This window comes from Vidua chalybeata, chromosome 4 (genome assembly GCF_026979565.1).
Source record: "Vidua chalybeata isolate OUT-0048 chromosome 4, bVidCha1 merged haplotype, whole genome shotgun sequence".
Classification (NCBI taxonomy): domain Eukaryota; kingdom Metazoa; phylum Chordata; class Aves; order Passeriformes; family Viduidae; genus Vidua; species Vidua chalybeata.
Genome location: NC_071533.1, coordinates 39,450,231 through 39,474,224, shown reverse-complemented (window position 1 = coordinate 39,474,224; position 23,994 = coordinate 39,450,231). Strand labels below are relative to the sequence as shown.

The window sequence follows — 23,994 nt, the reverse complement described above, 5'->3', positions numbered from 1 at the left end:
GGGGTGCAGCGGAGGCGCCGATTGGCCGCTCGCGCTGCCCTTCTGACGCTGCCCGGCGCTCGCTTCCTGAGGCGGCGGCCCGCCCGCGCCGCCTCCCGTGACCCGCGGCCGCTCCCAGCTGGCGCTTCCCGGCTCCATCCCGCCGCAGTGAGCGGCGCTACGGGGAGCACGGGCCCGGGACAACGGGGCGCTCTTGTGGCCGGCCTAGGCCGCCCTTCCGCCGTCGTCCCGCTGCCTCGCAGGTCGCCGTCCCGGGCGCAGGATGACCCCTCCGTCTCACTGGGACTTCCCGGTGGAGCTGTGCTGCCGGCCCATGGCGTTCGTCACGCTCACCGGCCTGGACGTGGTGTACAACGCCGTGCACCGCGCCGTGTGGGACGCCTTCTGCGCCAACCGCAGAGCCGACCGCGTCCCCATCTCCTTCAAAGTGCTGCCCGGCGACCACGAGTACCCCAAGTGCAGGACGAAGGTAGCGAGCGGCGCCGGCCCCGGTGCGCCCCGTCCTGGCAGGCTCCCAGCCCGCTGCCCCAGCAGCACGAGCGGCCCCGGGAGCGGGGATGCGGGACTCGGTGCCTCCGTGCGGGGAAGGGCCGTGCTCCGGTCTGCCTGGGCTGCAGCCGCCTGGCACCGCGCTCTGCCGGACCTCGGCTGCCTCTTCCCCCGATGCTGGAGGGGAAGTGTGGGAGTTTCAAGTCAGGGAAATTGTGAGGGCGAAGGGGAAGCCGAGGGCGTTGTGATGGAGCGCTGTGGGTGCACAGAAAGCCTTAGGGGTGCCTTAGCTCCTGAGCCAGAAGCAGAGAAAGCCCGTATGGTTTGCTTTTTAAAGTACTTGCTACTCTTCTACCTAGCATTAAGGTACCCTGTAAAATTTGATGTTTAATGAAACCCAAAACTTAACTCTGGAGAAACTAGATAATGTATTCTGAAAAAAAAAAAAACCCTAACCTAACCAATAAGGCTTTTTTTTAAACAAAACATTTCACTTTAACTGAGTGAAACACAACAGAAAGAATATCTCTGCTATTCTCTCTGCTTTGCAATGGCAAGTTAAGAAGCAATGTCAATGAGTTTAACTATTAGGAAACTGCATAATTCCATGATGCTGGTAAAGACAAATAATCTAAACTGGTGTGTCCTTGCACTGTTTTGAGAATATTGTTTTCAATTGAGCCTAGCATTTCATGGCGGTGTATGAGACTTGCTCCTGAGCTGAACCCTCTTCTCTAGTTTTCCTGGAATCTGTTCTTTGCTGCTCATATCTCAGGCATCACGCCCTGTTGCCTGAGCTATTGAGGGATATGGCTTAATAGGAAGCAAAGGCTTGAGGGGAACAATGTTAAAGGCAAGATGACAAACATATTTAGTGACAAGAATGTAGAGGATATGCCATTTCTCCTGCTATAAATATTTGTAAATGGATTTTGTAGCTTGCTTCAATATCCTCAATATTTTCAGCGGACATCCTATGAGTGGTATATTCCAAAAGGAATCTTGAAGACTGGTTGGATGAACAAACACCTGAATTTGGTTCCAGCACTTGTGGTGGTATTCTATGAACTGGACTGGGATGAGCCACAGTGGAAGGAAAAACAGTTGGAGTGTGCTACTCGAGTTGAAATTGTCAGGTAGATTTTTTTCACTTGCTTCATAATGTACTGCAAGCTAATGTAAGTGTGAACATATAATTCTAGAACATATAATTTTTTTATCTTAAACATGCGTTAAGGGGAACTTGAAAATTTTTTTTTAATATACAACTCACATTAAAGAACTTTTTTAATGGTTTATTTGTAAAACTGTTACTTATTTTACTTAAGTAAAAACAGCCCCTGAAATTTTACTTGCTAAACTCAGCACAATTGTTCTGTCTCAAAAGAAGGAAGACAGCATTCTCTGAATGATGGAGCATATTGTGTCATTAGGCTTTTTTACTTTTGTAGCATTCTTCCAGTGCTTCCATCTAGACTGATTTTTTTTTTTTCATGGTTATTCAGAAATAAGAAGTGAAACCTTGACACTGTGCTATGTTGTCTTTATTTTAGGCAGAGTTTGCAGGGAAGAAATACCAAAGTTGCTGTGGTTTTGATTCAGAAAAAAACACCATTGCCTCCAGGTACTTGAAAACTCTTATGTACAGTTGTGGAATTCTGATTTTTCAGAAGGCCCGGTGGACTGAGCTGACTTTGGTTTGTCTGTGGTTCTTCATCTGATGTCGTCTACATTCATTAAATGCATTGTGACTGCAGGAAGGTGTAAGGATAAAAAGAGCATTCAGGACAGTTGACCCTAAACATTTGATACTTTTATCCCTAACTTCTTCCTCCTAAGTCCAAGTGCATTTTTTGATACACAGTATCAGAGTTGGTTTATATGGTAATACATCTGACCTGCCTTCTTGTAAGCAAGTTGCATTTTAAATATTGCTTGAGATCAGGTAAACCAGTAAAAGCATTGAGAACTTAGAGGAAGAGTATTTGGTACCATCAGAGGTCTTTTGTCTTAACTTGGTTTTAATCAATAAAATTTTAGAGCCACGTGGAACTGTGAAATGTGATACACTTTACATTTCTGTAGAGCTACTGTGTGCTTTCTAGTGTCTGGCAATGCGTGGCAAACTTTTTTTTTTTTTTTTTTTTTTTTTTTTTGGGCTACGTGCTATATGTGTTTGTCTTTCCTGGATACCATTGTATTTCTCAAGACACGAGATATTTAATTCTGTGAGAGATGAAAAACTTACATTATACTTGTAACTTTTTGCTAAAAACTGCTAGAAAGTTTCTGCATGTGTTCTGCTGGATGAAACACATAGTACTCGGAAAGAAGTAAGAAAGAATGTGCTCTTGGTTTTATCTTTATTAGATTTTTCAATACTGTTTAGACCCTTTGGTCTACCTAAGGTTCATAACCTGACCTTTAAGCTTTTAAAACTAGTTTGACATTGCAGCACCACATACCACTTACTTGTGCTTTCCTTGACTTCACTAGGGGAAGATGTTATTGCATCAGAGAGGGCTGCAGCTTTATGTAATGCTTGTGACCTCTCTGGGAAATCACTCTTTGTACTTCCCCACACTGATCATCTTGTTGGCTATATTATAAGGTAAGTGACTGTAAACCCCTGTCTTGCTCTGATTGCAGACCGTGGGTTGGCTTACATGGCACCTGTCCTGCTAGCAGCAGGTAGTGAACACTTGTCTCAAAGGGGAAGAAGGATCTGCACACAACAGTTAGCAGAGCTTACTGAAGGGGCTTTAAACTAGATTTAAATTGGGAAAAGGATAAAACCAGTTTCATTAAAAATAATCCTGAGGTCAACATGCCAGTGTTGGACTACTAGTGTGCTAGCAAGGGCCTTCATTCTGCTGGCTCAGTGGAGATAGTGGATGGAAATCCATGCAGTGCTGTGTCCAGTTCTGGGCACTTCAGTGCAAGAAAGACATTGAGGTGCTAGAGTGTGTCCAGGGAAGGGCAACAGAGCTGGTGAAGGGTCTGGAGCAAAAGCCTTATGAGGAGCAGCTGAGAGAACTGGGGGTCTTTAGTCTGAGAAAAGGAGGCTTGGGGAAGACATTATTGCTCTCTACAACTCCCTGAAAGGAGGCTGTAGTGGACAGTTGGTCTCTTCCCCAGGGCTTCCCTTCAAGCCGTAGGGTGAGAAGAAATGGCTTAAGTTGCATCAGGGGAGATTGGATATTAGGAAAAATTTCTTCACCAGAGGAGTTATGCATTGGAACAGGCTGCCTAGGGAAGAGGTTGAGTCACCATTGAAGGTGTATTTAAAAGACACGGGATGGGTTTAGTGGTGGACTTGGTAACAGGTTGACAGTTACGTTTGATGATCTTAAAGGTCTTTTCCAATCTAAACAATTCCATGATTCTAATGGAGAATTTGAGAGGTCATAGGTTGAGATGAATGTGGCACACTGATTGTAGACCAGCAGTGAATGTTTTACCTGTTTGCTGGAATTCTTCAGGTTATTCTGATGAATTCCACACAATTTCATTTCTCTGTGAGATTGAGTAATGACAGTCAGAGATGTTGCTTTTAAAGAAATATTAGTAGATATCCCAAGATGTTCCTCAGGAAGAGGTAAAGTGGGCTTTTCTACTTCTACAGTGGTTTCGGCCCTGCTGGTTTGAAATGATTTTCCATACAAATACGTTTTTAGGTTTATCTCTTAGCCGGCCTTTGGTTTTTCCTCCCCTTCCACTTCCTGGCCATGTAGTTCTCGCCTTCTGTTTATGTTAAGTGGCATCTATCTGGTTGCAAATATTATATCTTTGCCATTTGATACATTTCTTGTGCTTTCTGTTTTGATATTTACATGGACTACAACTTCAAATAATTTAGGAAGGCCTTTCAAAAGCAGATTGAGGAAAGGTAGACACTTTTGCATAGCTCTAAAAAGAAGGGCTCAAACTAAGTCAAATCATGTTTTACTATAATTAGTTTAAATTTTTCCATATATCCTCAGGGAGAGGAGGGGGTCACAGTCTGAAGCTAACTCTTCTCTCACCCTCATATTTATATATAAACAGTATAAATGTCAACATAAATTAATGCTGCTATTGTATCCATGCTGCTCACAAACTGCCACTGGAATTGATCAAAATAAAGTAACCATTACTTCTGTCTTTTCATATGTTTTTCGGTGCTAAATTGAGATTATAAGAACAGAACTGGTACTTTATTTCCTGCATGTGTCAGTGTCGTTGCATGTATTCCTCTCCTGGATTTTGATCTTGTTCTAGTTGGTTTTACTCCTTACAGCTTGATCATACAACATATGCTTCTTAGATTCTCCTCAGTCTCATGTTGCATTTGGTGTTCTTGTCCTCTTTGTCCTCTCTCCCTGTTAGTTGCTGTGGGCTATTTCTCTTGCAGACAAGTTCCATTGTCTCTGCTATTGATGTTTGGGCAGAATGATGAGACCTAGTCTGTACCCTCAAAATTTTATTTACTGCTGTTTTTTACCTTTCCACTCCTTCCCCACAGTCCAGCAAATAGATGCTGTTCAGACATATTCTGTGAGCCTCTGCAGGGTTTTCTTGTTTTGACTTTAAGGGAATCTTTCATCTTTCTATTGTCTTGCAAAATTAGAACAGCTTATCCTGAGATTATTTTAAATTAAATACTAGAGTTTGTTGTATGAGAAGTTAGTATATAAAGCTCTCAACTTACTTGTCCTACTTATTACTACCCCTTTTGTAAAAAGTTTTTGTCTGCAGACTCTTACCCTGTGTGGTAACTTAGAGGAGTTTAGTAATACCACAAGGTCCTTTGCCAACAGTAAAACAAATATGATTAAAAGTAACTTATTTTGAAGAACTTAAGAATTTCTTTGTATGTGGGAGAAACTTTGTGAAACTTATCAGCAACTTTATTGCAGGTTGGAAAATGCTTTCTATGAGCATGCACAAACTTACTATTATACGGAAATAAGAAGAGTTAAATCTCATAAGGAGTTCTTGAACAAAACCACTCATCAGGTAATGTTACCCTATTTTTGAAATACTGTGCAAGCTATATTGCATGCTAAAACATGAAAATAACTGTTTGTTACTTAAATGTTTTTATTCCTCTCTTCCAATTTGAAATGTCCTCTCAGTATAGGAAGTAAATCTGATTCTATTTTCTGCAATTTAAACTTTTATTTTGATTGGCTTTGTTCTTACATTTGTCTTTCTCATATCTTCCTTAGAAGAGCTGCAGGGCAAAATTAAATTCTCAGATTAAAAAAAGAAAAACTTCTCATCTATCTACATGGTTTAACCTATTTGAGTGTGGTATCTTAACTTGTGGGATGTGCTTCCCTTAGATATTTTGTACTCAGAGTTACACTTAATTTCAGTTTTTAACTTTTGCTTTTCAAATGCACTCGGACACATTATGTTCTGTTGCAATTGCCAGCTTTGCTCTCTTGGAAGCTGGAATCCAAGTGGTGAGCTCCAAACCACAATCAGCTCTGTTGGCATAGAGATTTTGGGGTGTTACAAAGCCTCTCCCTTGTGCCAGGGTAACAGGCTTTGAATAGATTAAATCTATTGAAAGATCACTCCTGCGTCATGGTGGCAGACACAGCTATTAGGAAACAGTTGCACAGTCACTTTTTCAAGTCAAGTGCTGTATTATGTAAACCTCTGAAGTCACCACCTGTATCTCTTTGTAAGTAACAAGGTATGTTTGGATGTCTATGAATGATGTACACTGGTTGTGTTTTTCAGCTTTTGTTTGTTAGACACCAGTTCAAAATAGCCTTCTTCAGTGAGCTGAAACAGGATACACAGAATGCTCTCAAGTAAGACTTACGTTATCTTCCCCACCCTCTCTACCCCAAATTACTGCTAAGCCATAAACTGACAAATATTTTCCTGAATGCAAAATTATTTAAACATGTATGTAAGGGGCAAGTTCTTCACTGGGAAGACTGCTCTGGTTGGAAGGCTGTTTTTCACTGTTGGTAGTCCTTTTAAAGAACTTTATTATCATGTGTGATTTAACTCTTAATTGTTCCTGCTTAGGAATTACAGGACTGCATATAATCTTGTGCATGAATTGAGGGCTCATGAAACAAACATGTTGGAAATCAAGACCATGGCAGGATTTATAAATTACAAGGTAACAACTGTACTTCTAGTCTTTGACATCTGTTACTTAAAAGAAAAGGGTTGATGCACCTTTAATGGGGAAAGGTTGTAAAGTTCAGTTTTATATTGCTTTTACAGAGATGGATTAGAAATTGGAACACCAATTATGCTCAGACTTACAGAGACTTCTGAATTCCACACAAAAAAAAAAGATCCTTAGCTGAAGTTTGGGATTATCTTGAAGGATTTGAGTTCATTTGAGATGCAGTCTTCTGAAAGACTAGGCTCTAACTCTCACTCTGTGCGGGGAGAATGAACACCAGGGCTGCTTTTTCCTTTAATAGTTTTGTCTTCTTGCAAAGCTTAGGCCAATATAGTTCAGTTACTATTTGTAAGGGGGAAGAAAGTAACTCTCTAAGAATCAGTCCATACTTTTGTGGTATTTTGAGGGCTTTTAGGTAAAGCAAAACTATCCCACCACTTACAAGAATCTTGGAGTTGTACTCCATCAAATTCCATTTGTGGACTGGAGGCTTCAAAATAATGATCTTTCTAGAGGCTCTGAAGTTCCCTGTTATATTCAGCAGTGAGTTATGCACTCTTCCATTGATGTCTTGGGCAAGAAGAGGATGATAAATAGTACTAGATGAAATGGAGAACCACATTGTTTCAGGTGTAGTACATTATGGTTTACAGATGCAAACCATAAACTTTTCTTCCTTTGTTTTTTATGCAATTTTTGCTCTTCAGAAATATGTAGAATTAGTTGGGGGAGTGGTGGGGTTGAGTGCTAATCCTTAGCAGCCTAACAGTGATTTTTCATTTTACTCTTATTTTTTCCTAGATCTGTCGCCTCTGTTTTCAACATAATACTCCACTGGATGCTATTGCACAGTTCAGGAAGCATATTGACCTATGCAAGAAAAAAATAGGAAGTGCAGAACTGGCTTTTGAGCATGCTGCCTGGATGTCTAAACAGTATGTTTTTGCTTAGTAGTGTTTTAGATAAACAGTGAACTTCAAAAGATTTACTTGTCTAGACAAGACACAAATTCTTAGCTAAGAGATACACAAGAATGTAATACACTGTTGTTCTGTTTTGCATTGATCATTGACTACTACTGTCTTCGAATGAAGAGAGTATGAACAAATGCAGCCATAGAACTTAGATGCAAAAGTTCAGAGAAATATAATCTGTCTTGAGTAACCAGAACTTTGATGTATAGGATACCTTTTAGTTCATATTGTTGTTCTTTACATAATCTTTGCTATGAATTTTTTTTAAACAGGTTTCAGGCTTTTGGTGACTTGTTTGATGAAGCAATTAAGCTGGGATTGACAGCAATTCAAACTCAGAATCCAGGATTCTATTACCAGCAGGCAGCCTACTATGCACAGGAACGGAAACAACTAGCAAGTATGCTTTGTAACCATGATGTAAGTTGTGAGGGGAAAAATGCTTTGTAATTAACCAGATAGTGAATTCCCTAATGTGGTCTTAAACGGAAGTGGAACAATCTGTAATACATGTAAATGCAATCTGAGGAAAGGATATGTGTCTTTGTGATGCTTGTTAACATTACATGTATTTGTAATGTATGGAAAAGGTTGTCCCAGGACAAATACATTGGTATTTATTTATTTACAATTAATTCTGACATATTTTTAATTTTTTTTAATATACTTTTGCATCTCTGGATACTTGAAAACTTACTTTGTTTTTCTAGTGTGTTTATATGTGCACTGTGTCTGGTGACTTACAGGAAGCAGAGAAACAAGAGCATTGGTACTAGGATATGGGGAGGGTATTGTTTTTTTCTAACACTTGCCTGACAGAAAACAAAACAGGACCCCTTTTAATTACTATATTTGAATTTACAGTCCTCTGTGACATATCCCAATCCAGATCCCCTGGAAACGCAAACTGGAGTGCTTGACTTTTATGGGCAAAGACCATGGCGGCAAGGAATATTAAGTATGTCTCTCTACTTCTACAGAAATATGAGCTTGAATCCTTATTTGATATCAGATTAGAAAGTGACTAATTTGTTGTAACATACACACTTTAAATGCTAAAATATGCAGTATAAGGACTAGGTGTTTTTTTTTGTCAGTTGCTGGTTTTGGGTAGATTCTTAAAAGCATGGGGAAAGATGATTTTGTTGTAGAATTTTCCTTCTAGGGAGATGTAGCTGCCTGTGAGGTAATAGAATGTGTGAGTGTGTTTGAGTTGAAGCTTGCATTGCATGTTGGTCATGGTATAAACTGTTCCCTTTGGGTCTGGACAGAATTCCAGTTTCATGTGTTTTTTCATTGCCTTATGCAGGCTTTGATCTTTCTGATCCTGAAAAGGAGAAGATGGGGATTTTATCCCTACAGCTAAAAGAGAAAAATGTTCTTCACTCAGTAAGTTTCATTATTTAAAACAAAAAAATCTGTTGTTTTAACGTGACCCTAATGTTTGCGTATATAATGATATCAATAATGGTTTTATCCACTAGGAGCTAATAATCACTTTGTTGAGTAATGCTGTCGCACAGTTCAAGAAATACAAATGTCCAAGAATGAAAAGTCATTTGAGTAAGTGTAGATAATCAGATACATTTTTAAAATTTAATTTTGCAAAGGCTTTCAGTGGTGATTTGGATTTTTTTTTCCAGTGGTTCAAATGGGAGAAGAATATTACTATGCTAAAGATTATGCCAAAGCTTTGAAGTGAGTATCATTTATGATTGCTTCTTGTATCATTTGAAGTGAGTATCATTTATGATAGCTTCTCATGCTGCCTTCTCACTAACACCCCATGTCTTATTGCTATGGAATAATGTTGGAAGCTTGTATGAGATGCTCCTTGTATCTGGTTGTGATTGAAGTACAAGCTATTGAGTCTATGAACCCCACTTATATTAAAGAAACTAAAACATATGAGTCAGTTATTAGAGCATAAAAACTTCCCGCTCTGAGCTGTTGTGGGAATTTGCCATATTGGCAAATTATCTATATCTAACTCAGTGATTGAATGCTGTCTGTCTCTCTTGTTTGAAGTAGGAGAGATGTATTTACCTGTTAGTAGGTGACTGGACTTTACATGGAAGAGAAGATAGGCAAGGATAAGCAGATCAATTTGTGTCAAGCTTGATTGCTCTATGAACAGGCATTTTTTTGTTTGTTAGGTGGATTTTTCTGAGGTAGGCAGAAATTCTTGTCTTAAATAGTTGAGAAGAGTTTAAAAAAATCGCTTTTCTGCTTTGCTAGTAACAGCAAACAGTGGTCAGTATTAGGAACATATTAAGGTGTGTAGTTTTGCCTGATAAATATTGATGCATATGTTGTGGACCTTTGAAACTCTTGAAGGGGGATGGGAAGTAGGAGAGAAAAGAAACTTAAGGAACATTAAATTTTTTCAGTTTGGAAGGGGACTTCAGTGTAGGGGTTTGGTTTGTTTTTCTAAATCCATACTGCATATTCAATAGTAAGGCATATTTTTAATGTGATATTGGACTAAGGCACTTCTGTCCAGTTGCTGTTTTGTTCTTTATGTGAAGACAGATGAGTTTTCTTGTTGTTCTCTTGTGAAAAATTTTCTATCTAGAAATAGAAAATTCAGGGAATAAGTGCTTCTTTATCGTAGTTTCATGCTGTTTTCAATAAATCATTGCCTTGTATTAACAGTAGACTTTAATCTAGCATTTGTATTAGTGAAGATGAATTTTGTGTTAATGATACCAAAAAAATGCATGCTTCTAAAAAATTTTGGTAAGCATAACTTGTTTCCTCTCAACTTTGCTGTGTTGCAGGCTATTGGATTATGTTATGTGTGATTATCGCAGCGAAGGATGGTGGACCCTCCTCACTTCCATACTGACAACAGCACTCAAATGTTCATATCTGATGGCCCAGCTGAAAGATTATATCACATACTCTTTAGAGCTACTGGGCAGAGGTAATCTTCTGTGCATATTTTGAAATATAACAAATCATTGTCAGACACAGTGCTTACAGTACTTCAAATTATTTGACTACAAAATAACTATGTACTTGTGCTGGACTTTTACTACTTTCTGTGCTACACTGGGAGTTGAGTTGTCTTTCTTCTATTACAAAATTCATTGCATTCAAATAGACTGTGTTAGGATATCTGAGACGCAGAGCTTCATTTGAGACTGTTCAAATAATGTAACAGGAACTTCCTGAGCTTTGGGATGGCAAAGAACAGTAGTATAGCTAAAAGAGGAAAAACATTTTTCCTAGTAACAAAGCGAACACAATTTTTCTGGACTTTAATATCCCAAATATGCTTCTCCAAGAATCTTTATAGAACTCTGCTGATGAAATATGTACACAGGATGTTTTAGGGGAAAAATGTGGCATAGGGTGGCTCCACAGTAAAAATGCAAGCACTCTGGTCTGTGTAATACCTGCTCCTTGACGTTGCAGAAATAAGCCTTTGGGGCCCTAAATTGCTAATACCACTATTAGTACCAGTGGTAATGGGTTTGCATCTGCCTAGAGCTAGTCAGGCTACTGTCTATTGAAGAATAGAAAATGATGCAAAACCACTTTTATTCAAAAAAAGAATGCTTATTTTAAGTAGTCCTTGTTTCTTCCTGTCATCTTCTGTGAAAGGAAGGTGACAGGAAGAAGTTTTTTTGCAGTTGTTTTTTTCCAGTATTATTTGAGCTGGCCTCTTTGTGTGTTCCAGACTTGTCTACGCTTTCTTCTGTTTTTAAACATAAATAACAAGGAGTTATATAAGCATTATTCTTCTGAGGCTTTGCTTCAATAAATTACAAAATGCTTATCTAATCAAAAATATTTTACTTGGTTCCAGTGAAAGTAAAAGGAAACATTTAAAATGGGAATGTCCTTTGTTATGGTAGATGGATGTTAGAATTTTTTCCTTCTGGAATGTGTTATTTGAAAGATGCAATCTGAGGAGAAGATTTACTGTTAAGAAAAAAAGTAGAGACCCTTGCTTCTGTCTTGTAATCTTTGTTTTGTTCTCTTCTTTAGCATCTACTCTTAAAGATGATCAGAAATCTCGAATAGAAAAAAATCTCATAAAAGTTCTGATGGTAAGTGGCAGAATTCCTATTACCATTTCAAATAATCCTAAGAGTGTTCAGTGTCTGGTAACCTTCTTTTATTGATCTTTGTAATCCTTTGCCTGCATGCAGAATGAAAGCCCTGATCCTGAACCTGATTGTGACACTGCTGCTGTGAAAGCATCACAGAAATTGTGGGCTGACCGTGTTTCCTTGGCAGGCAGTAATATTTTTACAATAGAAGTCCAAGACTTTATACCATTTGGTAAGTAAGAAAGCAAATTTATACTAGATCATAAATTTGGCTGTAGTTATACCTTGAAAAAAACTAATTAGGATGAAAATATGAAGGATGTATTAAAACTAACAACAGTCTTCCAGCCTTGGTCTGCTCCTTGTCTAAATCAACAAGATAAGAAATAATGAGAGAAGTCAGTGATCTCTTATCCCTGATATGGATTACTAAAGAATTCCCTGTTTTTGAAAGATTTCTGATATTCTGGTGTGCTGTGAAATAGGATTCTGAGGAAAGAGGGCAGAATGTATGCAGAGTAATACGTCCCATTGAAAAGGGGGCATGCGTGACATCCGAGTGTACAGGACTATCTATTTTCTGCTGGACATCTGCATCTCCTCTCCTGTGCAAGGGTTTTGGCCAAGTGCTGAAAAGTGGCTTTCTGTGACAGTGTTAGTTGCCAAATTTGTCCACTTGCAAAGCAGAGTTGTAAGAGTATATACAGAACAACTCTTGCCACAATCATTTCAGGAGTGTGCTTCTGAATTTAATGTTATAGTTTATGTTAACACCACTTCTTGTTTCTTTTTGCTTTTTCTTTTTCTTTTCTTTTTTAATTCCAGTACAGTGCAAAGCAAAATTTCTTGCTCCTAGTTTTCATGTTGATGTTCCTGTGCAGTTTGATGTGTACTTGAGAGCTGATTGTCCTCATCCTATCAGGTTTTCTAAGCTCTGCATCAGTTTCAATAATCAGGTACATATTCTATAGATCTCTGACCTAGTGAGAGAAACGGATAATAAGAATGGAATAACATTTTATTAGTTTTAAACATTAAAAAAAATCAAACGTTTTGCCAAAAATTATGTTAATACTTAAACTGAAAGATGTTTGGGTTTTTAATGCATTAACTATTGCTTTTGACAAATATAGTGATACTGGATTAAGACTCTCAAATGCAGTTTGATTAGTTCATCTGTCATATCATCATTAGTTCATCTGATTAGTTCATTAGTTCATTTCGTTAGTTCATCCGTTTTTTTATGAAGCTTGCTAAAGTTTCAGAAGGATCATTTTAATGTCTTATTTCTTCTGATTCATGAAGTTATATTAATATAATGGATATCTTGTGTCAAAGAATTGCAGTGTAATTAGTTGCTAATTTAACTGTGATATTGTGAAAAGTAGGAAAAACCCAAAGAGTTTGATCCAGTAACACAGACCCTTAATATTTGCTACATTGCCATTACTCTCTAAAGATATCTTCTGTCTGAATGTATCAACTTTTTTCCCCACTTCTCCATTGTAGGATTACAACCAATACTGTGTTGTAGAAGAAGCCTATCAGAAAAGTGATATTCTAGAGCAGTCATCACAAGGAACAATGTGCTTAGTGCCTGGCAAAACAAGAAAGTTCTCTTTTAAATTTGTTGCAAAAACTGAAGATGTAGGAAAGAAGATTGAGGTTTGTCCATTTGTTTTGTACCCTTCTTACTGTTACATACAATGAGCTCAAACTACAATGTGTCCCTAGTCTAGCACCAGTTAAAAAGTAACTGTAGTTCTGAATGTCTGAATTCTTGAAACTGAGTATCAAAAGTGAACAATGACAAAACATGAAGAAAGCCATAAAATTTGAAGAATTGTTTCAAGAAAATTTTATCCTTTTTTTGAAATATGTGCAATACTTAAAAAGTGAGTGCTGGTATAGTACTATGGGAGGGTAGGAAATTGTGACCTATTACACTGCTTGCACCTGAACATGGATACTTTTTCTGCTGCTGTTTCATTAAATTAAATCCTGGGGTGGTGAGGTCCTCAGTCTCCAAGCTGTCAGAAGCTTTTTGATGGTACATGTATTTATTATGTCTGTCTGTGTTGGAAAACTATATTCCTACAACAGGTGATCAGAAGACTCACCAATAGGTGTTTAAATTTGTGTCTATCAGATCACTTCTGTGGATTTGATCCTGGGAAGTGAATCTGGCCGCTGTGTGATTCTGAACTGGCGAGGAGGAGGGGGAGATGCTTCCTCCTCTCAAGAAGCATTGCAGGCAGCACGGTCCTTCAAGAGAAGACCTAAGCTTCCAGACAATGAAGTGCACTGGGAAACTTTGACTATTCAGGCAAGCACGATGTGAGTAACTGGGGTTCCAGAGTGGTCTTTTTTTATTGAGTTGTTCCCATTATGTTGTTTTTCAGGAGTCTCGCATCTCTTAGCTTAATAGGCCACCAATTGTGGGGACTTTCTTAAAGAATAGTGTGTTTTAGCCTCCTTTAAACTAGGCTTAAAAGCAAGTTATTTAAGAAAGATACAATAACTGAGTCTTTTCTCTTAAAGGATCATTTCTAGAGTGCCAAACATTTCTGTTCATCTCCGTCATGAACCTCCTGCTCTGACTAATGAAATGTATTGTTTGATTGTGACAGTCCAGTCACATGAGGAGACAGTGGCCAAAGATGTCAAGCTTACAGCAGGTTTAAAGCCAGGTATTCGGAGTTTTCTTTTAATCCAGCAGTCTCATAATTGACTCCTTTTTGTGGATGCAATGCAGAGAAATACAGTAAACAGTTTTCTCACAGTAATTAAAAGCCAAACCAACATGAAAGTTTGGAATGATGAAATACCAGTGGTAAGAACAACAGCTAACAGACTCATTCAGTTATGATTTTTTTAATCACTGCTTGTCTGTGGTGCTTACATGGGTATTTTCAAAATATAAAACATTACAAGTTTGAAAGAAAACATGAAAGCTTTTATATTATTTTCTAACTTTTTATTCAGTTTGCCTGTAACTGAAGTTTTCTTTTACCCAAAGAGAGATCTTTTTCTTGCTGAGCTGACAGCACTAGACAGTGCTAGATAAATGTTTTCTAAATATAGACATTGTTTTTCAGACTGGGTTTTCTCTCGCACCCACCCTGCTTTTTTTTGTTTTTCCTGCCCTGGACAACATGATTTGGTTTTTAGACCACTTGAAATTTGGAGAAGAATGGAGCACTGAAGCAGTATTTTTTAGAAAGCAAAGGAAAAAAATGCAAATATAGTATGTCTGAGTCCTAGCTATCTCTATGTAGATACTGCTGACAGTTTTCAGTGTGTGAAGCCCAAGTGTTATACTCAGTATTCCTATTTGTAGCAATTTACCAGAAAGACAAAAGTATTTTTTAAGTCACTAGCATATAGGATGCCAAATGTTCTGTGTATTCTGAAATAGAACCTTGTTTTCTATAGAGTTGTATGGTTCATTAAAGTCACTGGAGTATTCTTGAAACTTCTTTAATTGGATGTTTGGGCTTGGCTTCTGAAGCGCTGTTTAATAGATGGTCTTTGTTTTCTTTTTTTTTTTTTTTTTTTCCTTGCTTGATCTAATCTCTTTAACATGGGATATGCAAGGTCAGTGTGGGTTTGCTGATTGCATTAAAAGAACAATTGAAATCTGACATTTCACTTATAGGGAAGGTGATGTATTTTCCACAGTAGTAACTCTTTGGCAAGATGTGGCTTGTTTTGCTTTGAAAATAATCCCATGTAATTGCAGTAATGCCATTATTCTGGTTAAGCTCTGACTGAAGAATGGTGTCATTTAACATCTATACATTTCTTTTAATGTATTTTCAACACCGACTTGAAAGAAAAGTTTTTAAAATACATGAAATCATTAAACCATGTTCTTGAAAACAAAAGAATCACAGAACAGTGAAACTTCATTCTACTTCATTATAGAATATCGAGAAAAACTTGAATCACATAATCCTGTTGTATTACATATATCATTTCTGATTTTTGAGATTTTTTTTTTCCTGCCCCAAAGAGATGAAACAATAAACTTGCAAGGGTACAAATGCTTCAACTTGGAAAATTTTGAGGTGTTGTCAAATCTACCTTCTGCTGGTACTTTTGAAAAATTCTCTTGACAAAATGAACTGTGTTAATTCCTCATGCATTGCTTTTAGAGATTTTTTTTTGTTGTTGTTACTGTTTTCATGCTTTAGTGTGTAAGCCTGTGTGGATATGAACACTGTTTTTAATCCTAGGGCAAGATGCTAACCTGACTCAGAAAACTCAGGTGACTCTTCATGGTACAGATGCATGTGATGACTCTTTTCCTGCACTGCTTCCTGATATCCCTGTAGGAGACTTGCAACCAGGGGAAAAGGTCAAGGCTTAAAACCTTACTTCTATATCACACTCAAGAAAATAGGGACCAACTAATAAAAGGCTCCCTTAGACAAACTTCAGTTTACTTTTTGGTATCTGAACCAATAAATGAAATGCTTATGGCATATTTTGCCTACTGTTTACATGTTGTTTAGTATTCCTTTAATGAGACCATCTTTTGGACTAAATTGGAGAATAAGGTATGTTCTGAGTTTGATGATACAGCTAGGAGATATGAAATAAGGAGGCTAACTTCAACTGCTAATGAAATGCACTGCTTAATGGACAGTAGATAATAGTCAACAAGTGTGATTCAAGGGAGTAGAGGATCAAATATGCACTAAACTGAAGTTATGACTAGTTAGTTAGAAGTTGGTTATGTCATATATTACACAGTTATGGTTCTTTTTGTATTGTTAAGTAACAGACTAGCGTCTGGAACAAATCCTGTGAAGCAGCTGGAGTTGTGCTGCTCTGGTTAAAATCATTTGCTGCATGATCCAGATTGTGCATTCCAGGAGATACATTATGGTCAAAATAATGCCCATTTTATTGTTGTCATGTTGGACCAAGTCAGATGATTAACAGCTTTTGGACAGCTCTAGACCTAATTAATATAGTTTAGATATAGCTCACACAGTCTCCTTTATTTTGCAGCTGGAAAAACCAATATACATCCGTTGTGGAACAGTTGGTGCAAGAATGTTTCTGTTTTACATTTCTTACTTAATCAACACTGTTGTTGAGGGGAAAGAAATCCTCTGCAGGTGTCACCGGGTAGGTTTTAAAGATGCACTGTTAGCATTTTATACAGATAAATTTGTGAAATACAGGAAATGTTCTAAAAGCTGTAATTTTGAGTATCTTAGAACGCTTTCCAGGAGATAGAAGAAATGCTAAGTCAGCAGTATGGTAGCCATTTTTAGCATGAGCAGTTCTGTAACTATTAGCAGAAGAAAAGTTTTCTTTATTTGTTCATAAATATCTTTAAAGATACATTCTTCCCTGGAGAGGACTTGATTAAAATATTGATTAAAAGTAACTTTATATTAATAATCTTTGACTTCAATAGCCAGGCCTTAAGCTGAATATAACTTTTTTTCCTCTATTCTTCCCATCCCTTTCGTTGCCTCTAAAGGATGAAACTGTAACCATAGACACAGTATTTCCTTTTGATGTTGCCGTCAAATTTGTCTCCACAAAGGTATGTGTTTGAAAAGTTGTTCATGTTTTGGAATCACAGCACTTTGGAGTCACACCCTGTTTAGTTAGAAATAGTCAGAGCTTGTGTGTGTCTTGACAGCTGGAGCACTTGGACAGAGTATTTGCAGATATACCATTTTTACTGATGACGGACATCCTGAGTGCCTCTCCTTGGCCTGTCACTATTGTAACAAGCAAGTTACAACTGTCAGCTTCCATGACCCCAGTAGATCAACTGGAATCTTATGTGGAGAATGGTAAGTTTTCTTAGAGTATATTCTCTATCAGGAGGATACTTTTTGCATAAATTGGGAGTAATAAAGGGGGATGCTTTAAATAATGTTTGCTTATTGAACTGTAAGTAGAAGAAAGCTGCTGAGTACTCTAGTTGCTTGCCAGAATACAACTTGGACAGCAGCATGCTTTAGAATGTAGTTCTGCTTCACTAGGTCAACTAAATAGACTTGGATGATGGATGGTAAATAAAATTCTAAATATAATAGACATGAGGGAAAGCACCTGAAATACTTCTGAAATGCAACTTCTTAGATAACCATATCAAAAGATACTCAATATTTCCAGTTTTTTTGGGCCATATATACTTTCTGGAATGCACTTTTACCATGTGGTAGAGGCAGTATCCAAAGGCCAGTGATCCATGTCCATGACTGCAGTCAAAAAACTGAAAAATGTGAAGCTAGAAAGGGTAGGTTATGAAGAGCAACCAGTAGTAGCCATCTTTTTTTTTTTTAATATTACCACAGTTCTGTAACCTATTTATTTGTATTTTAAAAATTATCTTGAAGATCTCAGCCATTAAAACTGCAGTGTGTTAGCTTTGAAGTTAAGTAAGTGGAGTACTTAAAAGTAGAGCTGATCCAAAATCTTCCAACAAAACATTGTCTTTGCATTTGTGGCATCAGAGACGTGAATTATGTGTTCTATCAAAACTGTGGATGCAGTGAGGTGTTCTAGGTGGATGCCTGACTGTGGGGCAGCTGTCCACTCCTGTAACCAAGGACTTGCAAGGCTCTGCTTGCTCTGTTGATTCAAGGGTTTCCTGGCAAAAAGCAGTTTCTTCCCAGATCCTTTAGTCTTCAGACTATGATATTTCATCTTCAGCTCTGGCATCTTGTGCTTCATGGCTTCTGATTGATGTTCCTAAAGAGCTAAGTGCCAGGACATATGAACCCTGTAGGTATCAACTGTTCAGCTGTTCATCTTTTGGTTGATGGATTTTTTTTCAAAATTTATCATTAATATTTAAAGACCGAAACCTATTTTCTCAATACTTCTTAAAAAACACTTTCTACCTGTAAAGGCGCTCTCTTTTTTTAGTTTATTTGAGTAGAGAAAAAAGAAAAGAAAAAGTGAGAACTCAGTTTCACTGAAAAGCCAGTAGATTTTTCTTGTATTTCTTCTCTTCCCCTGCTCTCATCCATTTCAGAGGGAAAGGGGATGTGTCCATGTTCATTTTAATTTTCAAGCATCAGAGGCATCTTATGCTGATGTCTTGGAATGTGCTGTAGAAGTGTAGAATTTTAATTGGCATTATTTTGCTTTTTGTGCGTGTTTATGAACTCTAAATTTGCAGTGACTCATTCTTTGTGTATATTAAAGATATTATAACGCTGTTCAGAAAGTGGCATTTATGTTACCCTTTCATGTATTAGAATACTTCCCAATCTATTGGAGTTATACATTATGTAGGTACACTTTGCAAAGCACTTCAAAGGCCTTTCTGGCTGAATGCTTGTGTTTGTGTCATATTGCATTTCTAGACTTGGTGGCTTAGGCTGCTGTTATGCTTTGATTTTAAACAAAATCTTGCTGATAGTTGTTTTACAGACAGGTGAGAGTGCCAGTGAGTGCTTTTGCCTTCGATGTCCTCCAGTTACTACTGCTAGTGGAGTGGCAACTGGATGTTATATAATTACCTGGAAGAGGTAAGCATCTCATGGCCTTGATAAGGAGAGGCAGTAAGCTGATTTTTTTTTAGGAATGATAGTGAGATGTTGTGTTTGGGATTTTTTTGGGAGTGGGGAGGAGTGCAAAAAACAAACAAAAAAGTTTTGTATTTTCCTGTTTAGACTGTTTAGACTTTGTACCTACTAATTACTATTTAGTTTGTATACTTACTTGATACTTTATGTAGTATAATATTCAACATGGTCTGCATTTGACTTTTTCCTGTAGAAGTTCACCTGTGGAAAGTGTACCTGTTGTTAACACAGTCATCACTCTACCACATGTGATTGTAGAGAGCATTCCCCTCCATGTTAATGCAGGTAATATTAATTTGGCAACATACATGTCCCAATTAGAATTTTAAAGACTGCCGCAATTTTTACAGCACCCAGAGCTTCAATTTACTGTAGCAAAACACAGAAAAGTGGTGCTGAATATTATGGAGTTAGAGAAAGAAACGGCCTCAAGGCTTGCTCTTCTTTCCCCACTTGAAGGGAAGAGGAGGTAGTAGTTACACAGATGTTCTCCTAAAAGATGTCAATGGAGCTGAAATAATACTCAACCTGTGTTATGTGGCAGCACAGACTGGAGTTAGCTCTGCTGATGCTGCCTTCCCAGTTGGTTTCTCTAGATGCCTATGGCAGCAGTTGTTCCATCCACCCACATTCTGGGGTGCATCCCAGAAAGAAACAGACTGAAGAGCTGGAGATGCTTGTTGCCAGGTGAAGTGTTTCTCTTACAGCACTTCACCTGCACAAGAACAGAGGGGGATTGAAATGCCCACCAAACACACCTAATTTCAATGCTTTCCTCTGCTTGGTTTCATATGTACTGAGATTCTTCCATTATCCTCCTATCCTGTTACGTTGTGAAGGAGTTTCCTGACAATATGTGATTAGATTTTGGTAAACTGAAAATAGTCAGCAGCAATGGAAGTGACTTCCTAGTCAGTATTCTCAGGCAGTGTTAGCAGCTGGGAGGTTTGTAACTAGGTGTTGAAACATGATACTGAAAAACTGTAATGAAGCTGTGTTCTTTTGTTTAATCTCTTTCTAAAGAAACTTGTCAGAAGGGTGTTAGATGCCTAGTTCTTGTATCTTTTTCTGTTAACTTTCCACTGCTTTTTGCAATAGACTTTTTTTTTTTTTTTTTGAGTGGAACTTGAAGATGTATTTTGTATTTGAGATAACTTTCTTTCCAAAGATCTGCCATCATTTGGTCGAGTCCGAGAATCCTTACCTGTCAGGTATCACCTGCAAAATAAGACCAATTTAGTCCAGGATGTGGAGGTGTCCGTGGAACCCAGTGATGCTTTCATGTTCTCTGGCCTTAAACAGGTACAGAATTGCCACATCCACTGATGCTGCTGGTTTATCTGGTAGTGAAGAATACATTGATTAGACTTACAGTGATGTATAGAGAGGATAAACTTATTGTTTTTTAGATGTTTAAATTATGGTAAATTCTGTCTAGAAGAATATATGAATGCAGACTCCATTTTAAAAAGGGCTAGATGGAAGCCTGCCTAGAATCTGTTTGTCATGTTGTTTATGGGTAACATGGTGTTTCGGTATAGAAGCAATAGTTTAACTAGAATTGGAAATCAGTTGCATTCTTTCCAGCTTCAGAAAGTAACCACTGTATAAATAGAAAATAGGCAGAGCTTTTGGACACAGAATTTACCTATGGTTGTGGCTTTCTTTTCTTCTTTTTTTAAGATCCGGCTACGAATCCTTCCTGGCTCGCAGCAGGAAATGTTATATAACTTCTATCCTCTGATGGCTGGCTATCAGCAGTTACCTTCTCTTCACGTTAACCTGATGAGATTCCCAAACTTCACCAATCAGTTGCTCAGACGTTTCATACCGACACACATTTTTGTAAAGGTAAGGCTGTGAGGAGTGACTTGTATTTCAAGGCTCCCCTTGAGGCTGCTCAGATTCTGGGGACAACCACCCAGAACACCACTGTGTTCAAAGCTGAGTGTCTCTAAGCAGACTAAAATGTCCATCTTGTAAGGGTTACTTGCTTTGAAAAATCTTGTGTTGTGCTTTGGTGTTGTCAGCCAAAATCTTCAGGAAATCTGTTTCAGTGCAGTATGTATTTGGTTACCGCTAGGTGAACTAACTGAAAGTGTTTGTCATGTCTCTGTTGTTCTGTTCCATGTCTGACTCTGTAAAATGAGTTTTAAATTTGCCTCTATTTTGAGCATAGTAGATCAAGCTAAGTAATCAAATACTTTTAATACCATGATTCATAGCACTTCTGAAAAAAGTGTTTGAGCAACCCATATGACTAGGTTCAGAGACACTGCAGCATCCCACATCTCCCTAAATAACTTCTAAAAGCACATTCTGTCAGTGAATCAGTCTAGATTCATAGGTGGTATAACTCTGAAGACAGTTCAGTCATGCCATGAAAAACAGATCTTTTTACTTCTTAATAATCATTTAAATCCATTTACCCAAAACAGTGGTTTCTCATTCCACTGCTGTTGTCTCTGGAATATTTTGTTCACTTTTTGTTCAGATTCTTAACAAGCAAGGAGCCCAAAGATTTGTTTATATGATTTGAGACGGACTTGTTCAGACATCTGTAATCATGTTTCTAGGAAACGGGCCTGGCATTATTTCAATTTTGTTTTAACCAAAAGAGATAGGCAGAACTTACTTTTCGAGTATGCTGGCAGTCACTGGTTCCTCAAGATTGGTTGTCAGGGTGTCCTCCTAAGTAAATAAAAGAGGCATTTTTTTCTCAAGAGCATGATGTTCATAAAACTCCTGTGGACTCTCAAGCCTCAGAATTCTTTGCTTTTGCTTTGGAGTTGTCAGAACATCAGAAAACCTTATTGTAAGGATGCCTTTTCTTCTTTAGAACTACTTCCTTGCTCTCTTCTATCTCGAGTCATGTTGCTTAAAATTTCTCCAAGAAACTGTCAGTCTAATTCCTGTTTTACACATTGATAATTATCAGCTTTCTATACTGCAGTAATGCTTGGAGCTCTGATAAGCCAGGCCTTGTCTAAGCTGTGCAGATGTGTGTGGAGAAGGCATTTACTAGGGCAGTTGGGGAGCTGAGGCCTCTAGAGGCCAAACTGAAATTTCAGTTGGATGTCCTGTGTGCTTGTGCCACTACTGGAAACCTTTAGGAGTAGTAGGATAAGCTTAATGCTACACTTGGGTACCAGAGCTACAATGACAACATTATTTTACTGTGTTGTAAAATAGTGTATTGCAGGGTTAGTTCTTAGTCTATCATTTTTGCCTGGATGTGGGCTTTTTGGTTGGGTTTGGGTTTTTGAGGGGAGTTTGTTTGGGTAGCTTGTTTTGGGTTTTTTTTGTTTTAATTCTCTGTCTTTATTTTCTTAAAGCCTCAGGGTCGTCAGGCAGATGACAACTCGATTGCAGCTGCATAACTTTGAGACCTGTACCTCTGCACTTAAAGAAATGGGATGTTGCACAGAATATGTAAAGCTCACTTTGGAAACAAGGCTTTGATCAAACCATAAGAATTAAATTTTATTTTGAAATTACAACTCTTAGCAGAACTAATGTTTAAAAAAAAGCTAGTGTTTCATAGACTTTCTTTAAGGAATAAACACGTGGGAAAATCTCGGTGCTTTATTTAATGGGAGCATTCTTTTGAAGTAAATTTTGAATGTCAAACTCTTAAAAGTATTATTGAGGCATATTAAATGTCTTGAATATTTAAGAAATGCTAATTCATTTGACCAAACCCAAAAGATGTTTTCACAGTTAACAGTGCAAAGTGCAAAGTTTGTATTTACTATTAGAGATTGACAACATTGAAAATTATCATTTTTTTACAGAAGTTTATCCTGTGCCACTTGTGTTGAAGACACAGCAGGTTGTGCAGTAGCACTGTAAATTACAAATGGCTACATCGTGCTGTTGCAATTGAGCAGCTTACTAGTCCTTTAAAACCGTAACTCTCAAAAGGCACTGTTTCTCCTGGGTAAGCCATACATCCAATTTTGAATTCAGCAGCTAGTCTAAAGAACACAGATTCAGTCATACTAGTTGGACTATCCAACCTGGAGCTGGTGTGGTTTGGGGTTACTTTTACACACAGTTTCCAGATTAAAGACATGTCTTGATATTCTCCTGCTGTGTGAATTTAAAAAATAAACATCCTATTGTTTTACAGCTCTGGATGAACTGGTGTGTAAAGTACAGTAAAATATGTATATATAAAAAATTGCATTGTGAAAACTTGCGTTGTTTACCTTTCTAAATAATTACCTTTTGATTGCTTGGGAAATACCTTATTTATTGTCAAAGTGAAGTTCTAATAAACTGCTTGTGACAGAGTACTTCTGAAACTGTCCCTAACTGCATTGCTTTCACAGTTCTTTCATAACTCTGATCTCACTTGTGGACTGACACTTCCATCTATGGCATTGAGCTCCAAAATAACAGCTGTAATACTTGAAGGAAAGCATGAGTGAAGTCCTGAAAAAATATGTCAGGATATACTGTTTTTCCATGGAGTGCAGAGGTAGTTCTATTATGAGGGTTTTTCCAATGTATAGATGGGGATAAGAAAATGATTGACAAACTGTGCTGGGAAGAACAAATTAAACATTCCTTATTCTTTGCTTAAATGTACTGAACTAAGTGGCAGTCATGGAATAGGTATCTTATCTTTCTCTCTCTCCTGTGGTTTTTTTTGGGTTTTTTTTTTTTTAGAGTGGAAAATGTATTTCTTTTCCAGATATTTTTTTTTCTCTTAAGTAGTCACTCAGATTGCATCAATGCTGGCACCTCTGTTACTGCTT

The 23,994-nt window shown here is 37.8% G+C and overlaps 1 protein-coding gene across 1 annotated transcript; it reads left to right on the top strand.

Moving 5' to 3' along the window:
* Positions 1-135: 135 nt before the first annotated feature.
* On the top strand, positions 136-23,538 carry TRAPPC11 (trafficking protein particle complex subunit 11). Its single transcript, XM_053941177.1, has 29 exons — positions 136-469; positions 1,456-1,625; positions 2,043-2,113; positions 2,986-3,100; positions 5,388-5,487; positions 6,223-6,296; positions 6,520-6,616; positions 7,430-7,563; positions 7,875-8,022; positions 8,467-8,560; positions 8,912-8,991; positions 9,087-9,165; positions 9,246-9,300; positions 10,383-10,528; positions 11,599-11,660; positions 11,763-11,895; positions 12,489-12,619; positions 13,173-13,328; positions 13,813-14,000; positions 14,205-14,353; positions 15,902-16,023; positions 16,683-16,802; positions 17,164-17,229; positions 17,329-17,485; positions 19,066-19,174; positions 19,425-19,516; positions 20,400-20,533; positions 20,915-21,082; positions 22,567-23,538. The coding sequence occupies exons 1-29, from the start codon at positions 263-265 to the stop codon at positions 22,609-22,611; spliced, it is 3,402 nt and encodes a 1,133-aa protein (XP_053797152.1). The 5' UTR covers positions 136-262; the 3' UTR covers positions 22,612-23,538.
* Positions 23,539-23,994: the final 456 nt, after the last annotated feature.

Coding starts and splice junctions, on each gene's coding strand:
- TRAPPC11 (XM_053941177.1), top strand. CDS start 263: ATGACCCCTCCGTCTCACTGGGACTTCCCGGTGGAGCTGTGCTGCCGG. Junction 2,114..2,985: donor AAAAACACCATTGCCTCCAG/GTACTTGAAAAC, acceptor TGACTTCACTAG/GGGAAGATGTTATTGCATCA. Junction 17,230..17,328: donor TCAAATTTGTCTCCACAAAG/GTATGTGTTTGA, acceptor GTGTCTTGACAG/CTGGAGCACTTGGACAGAGT.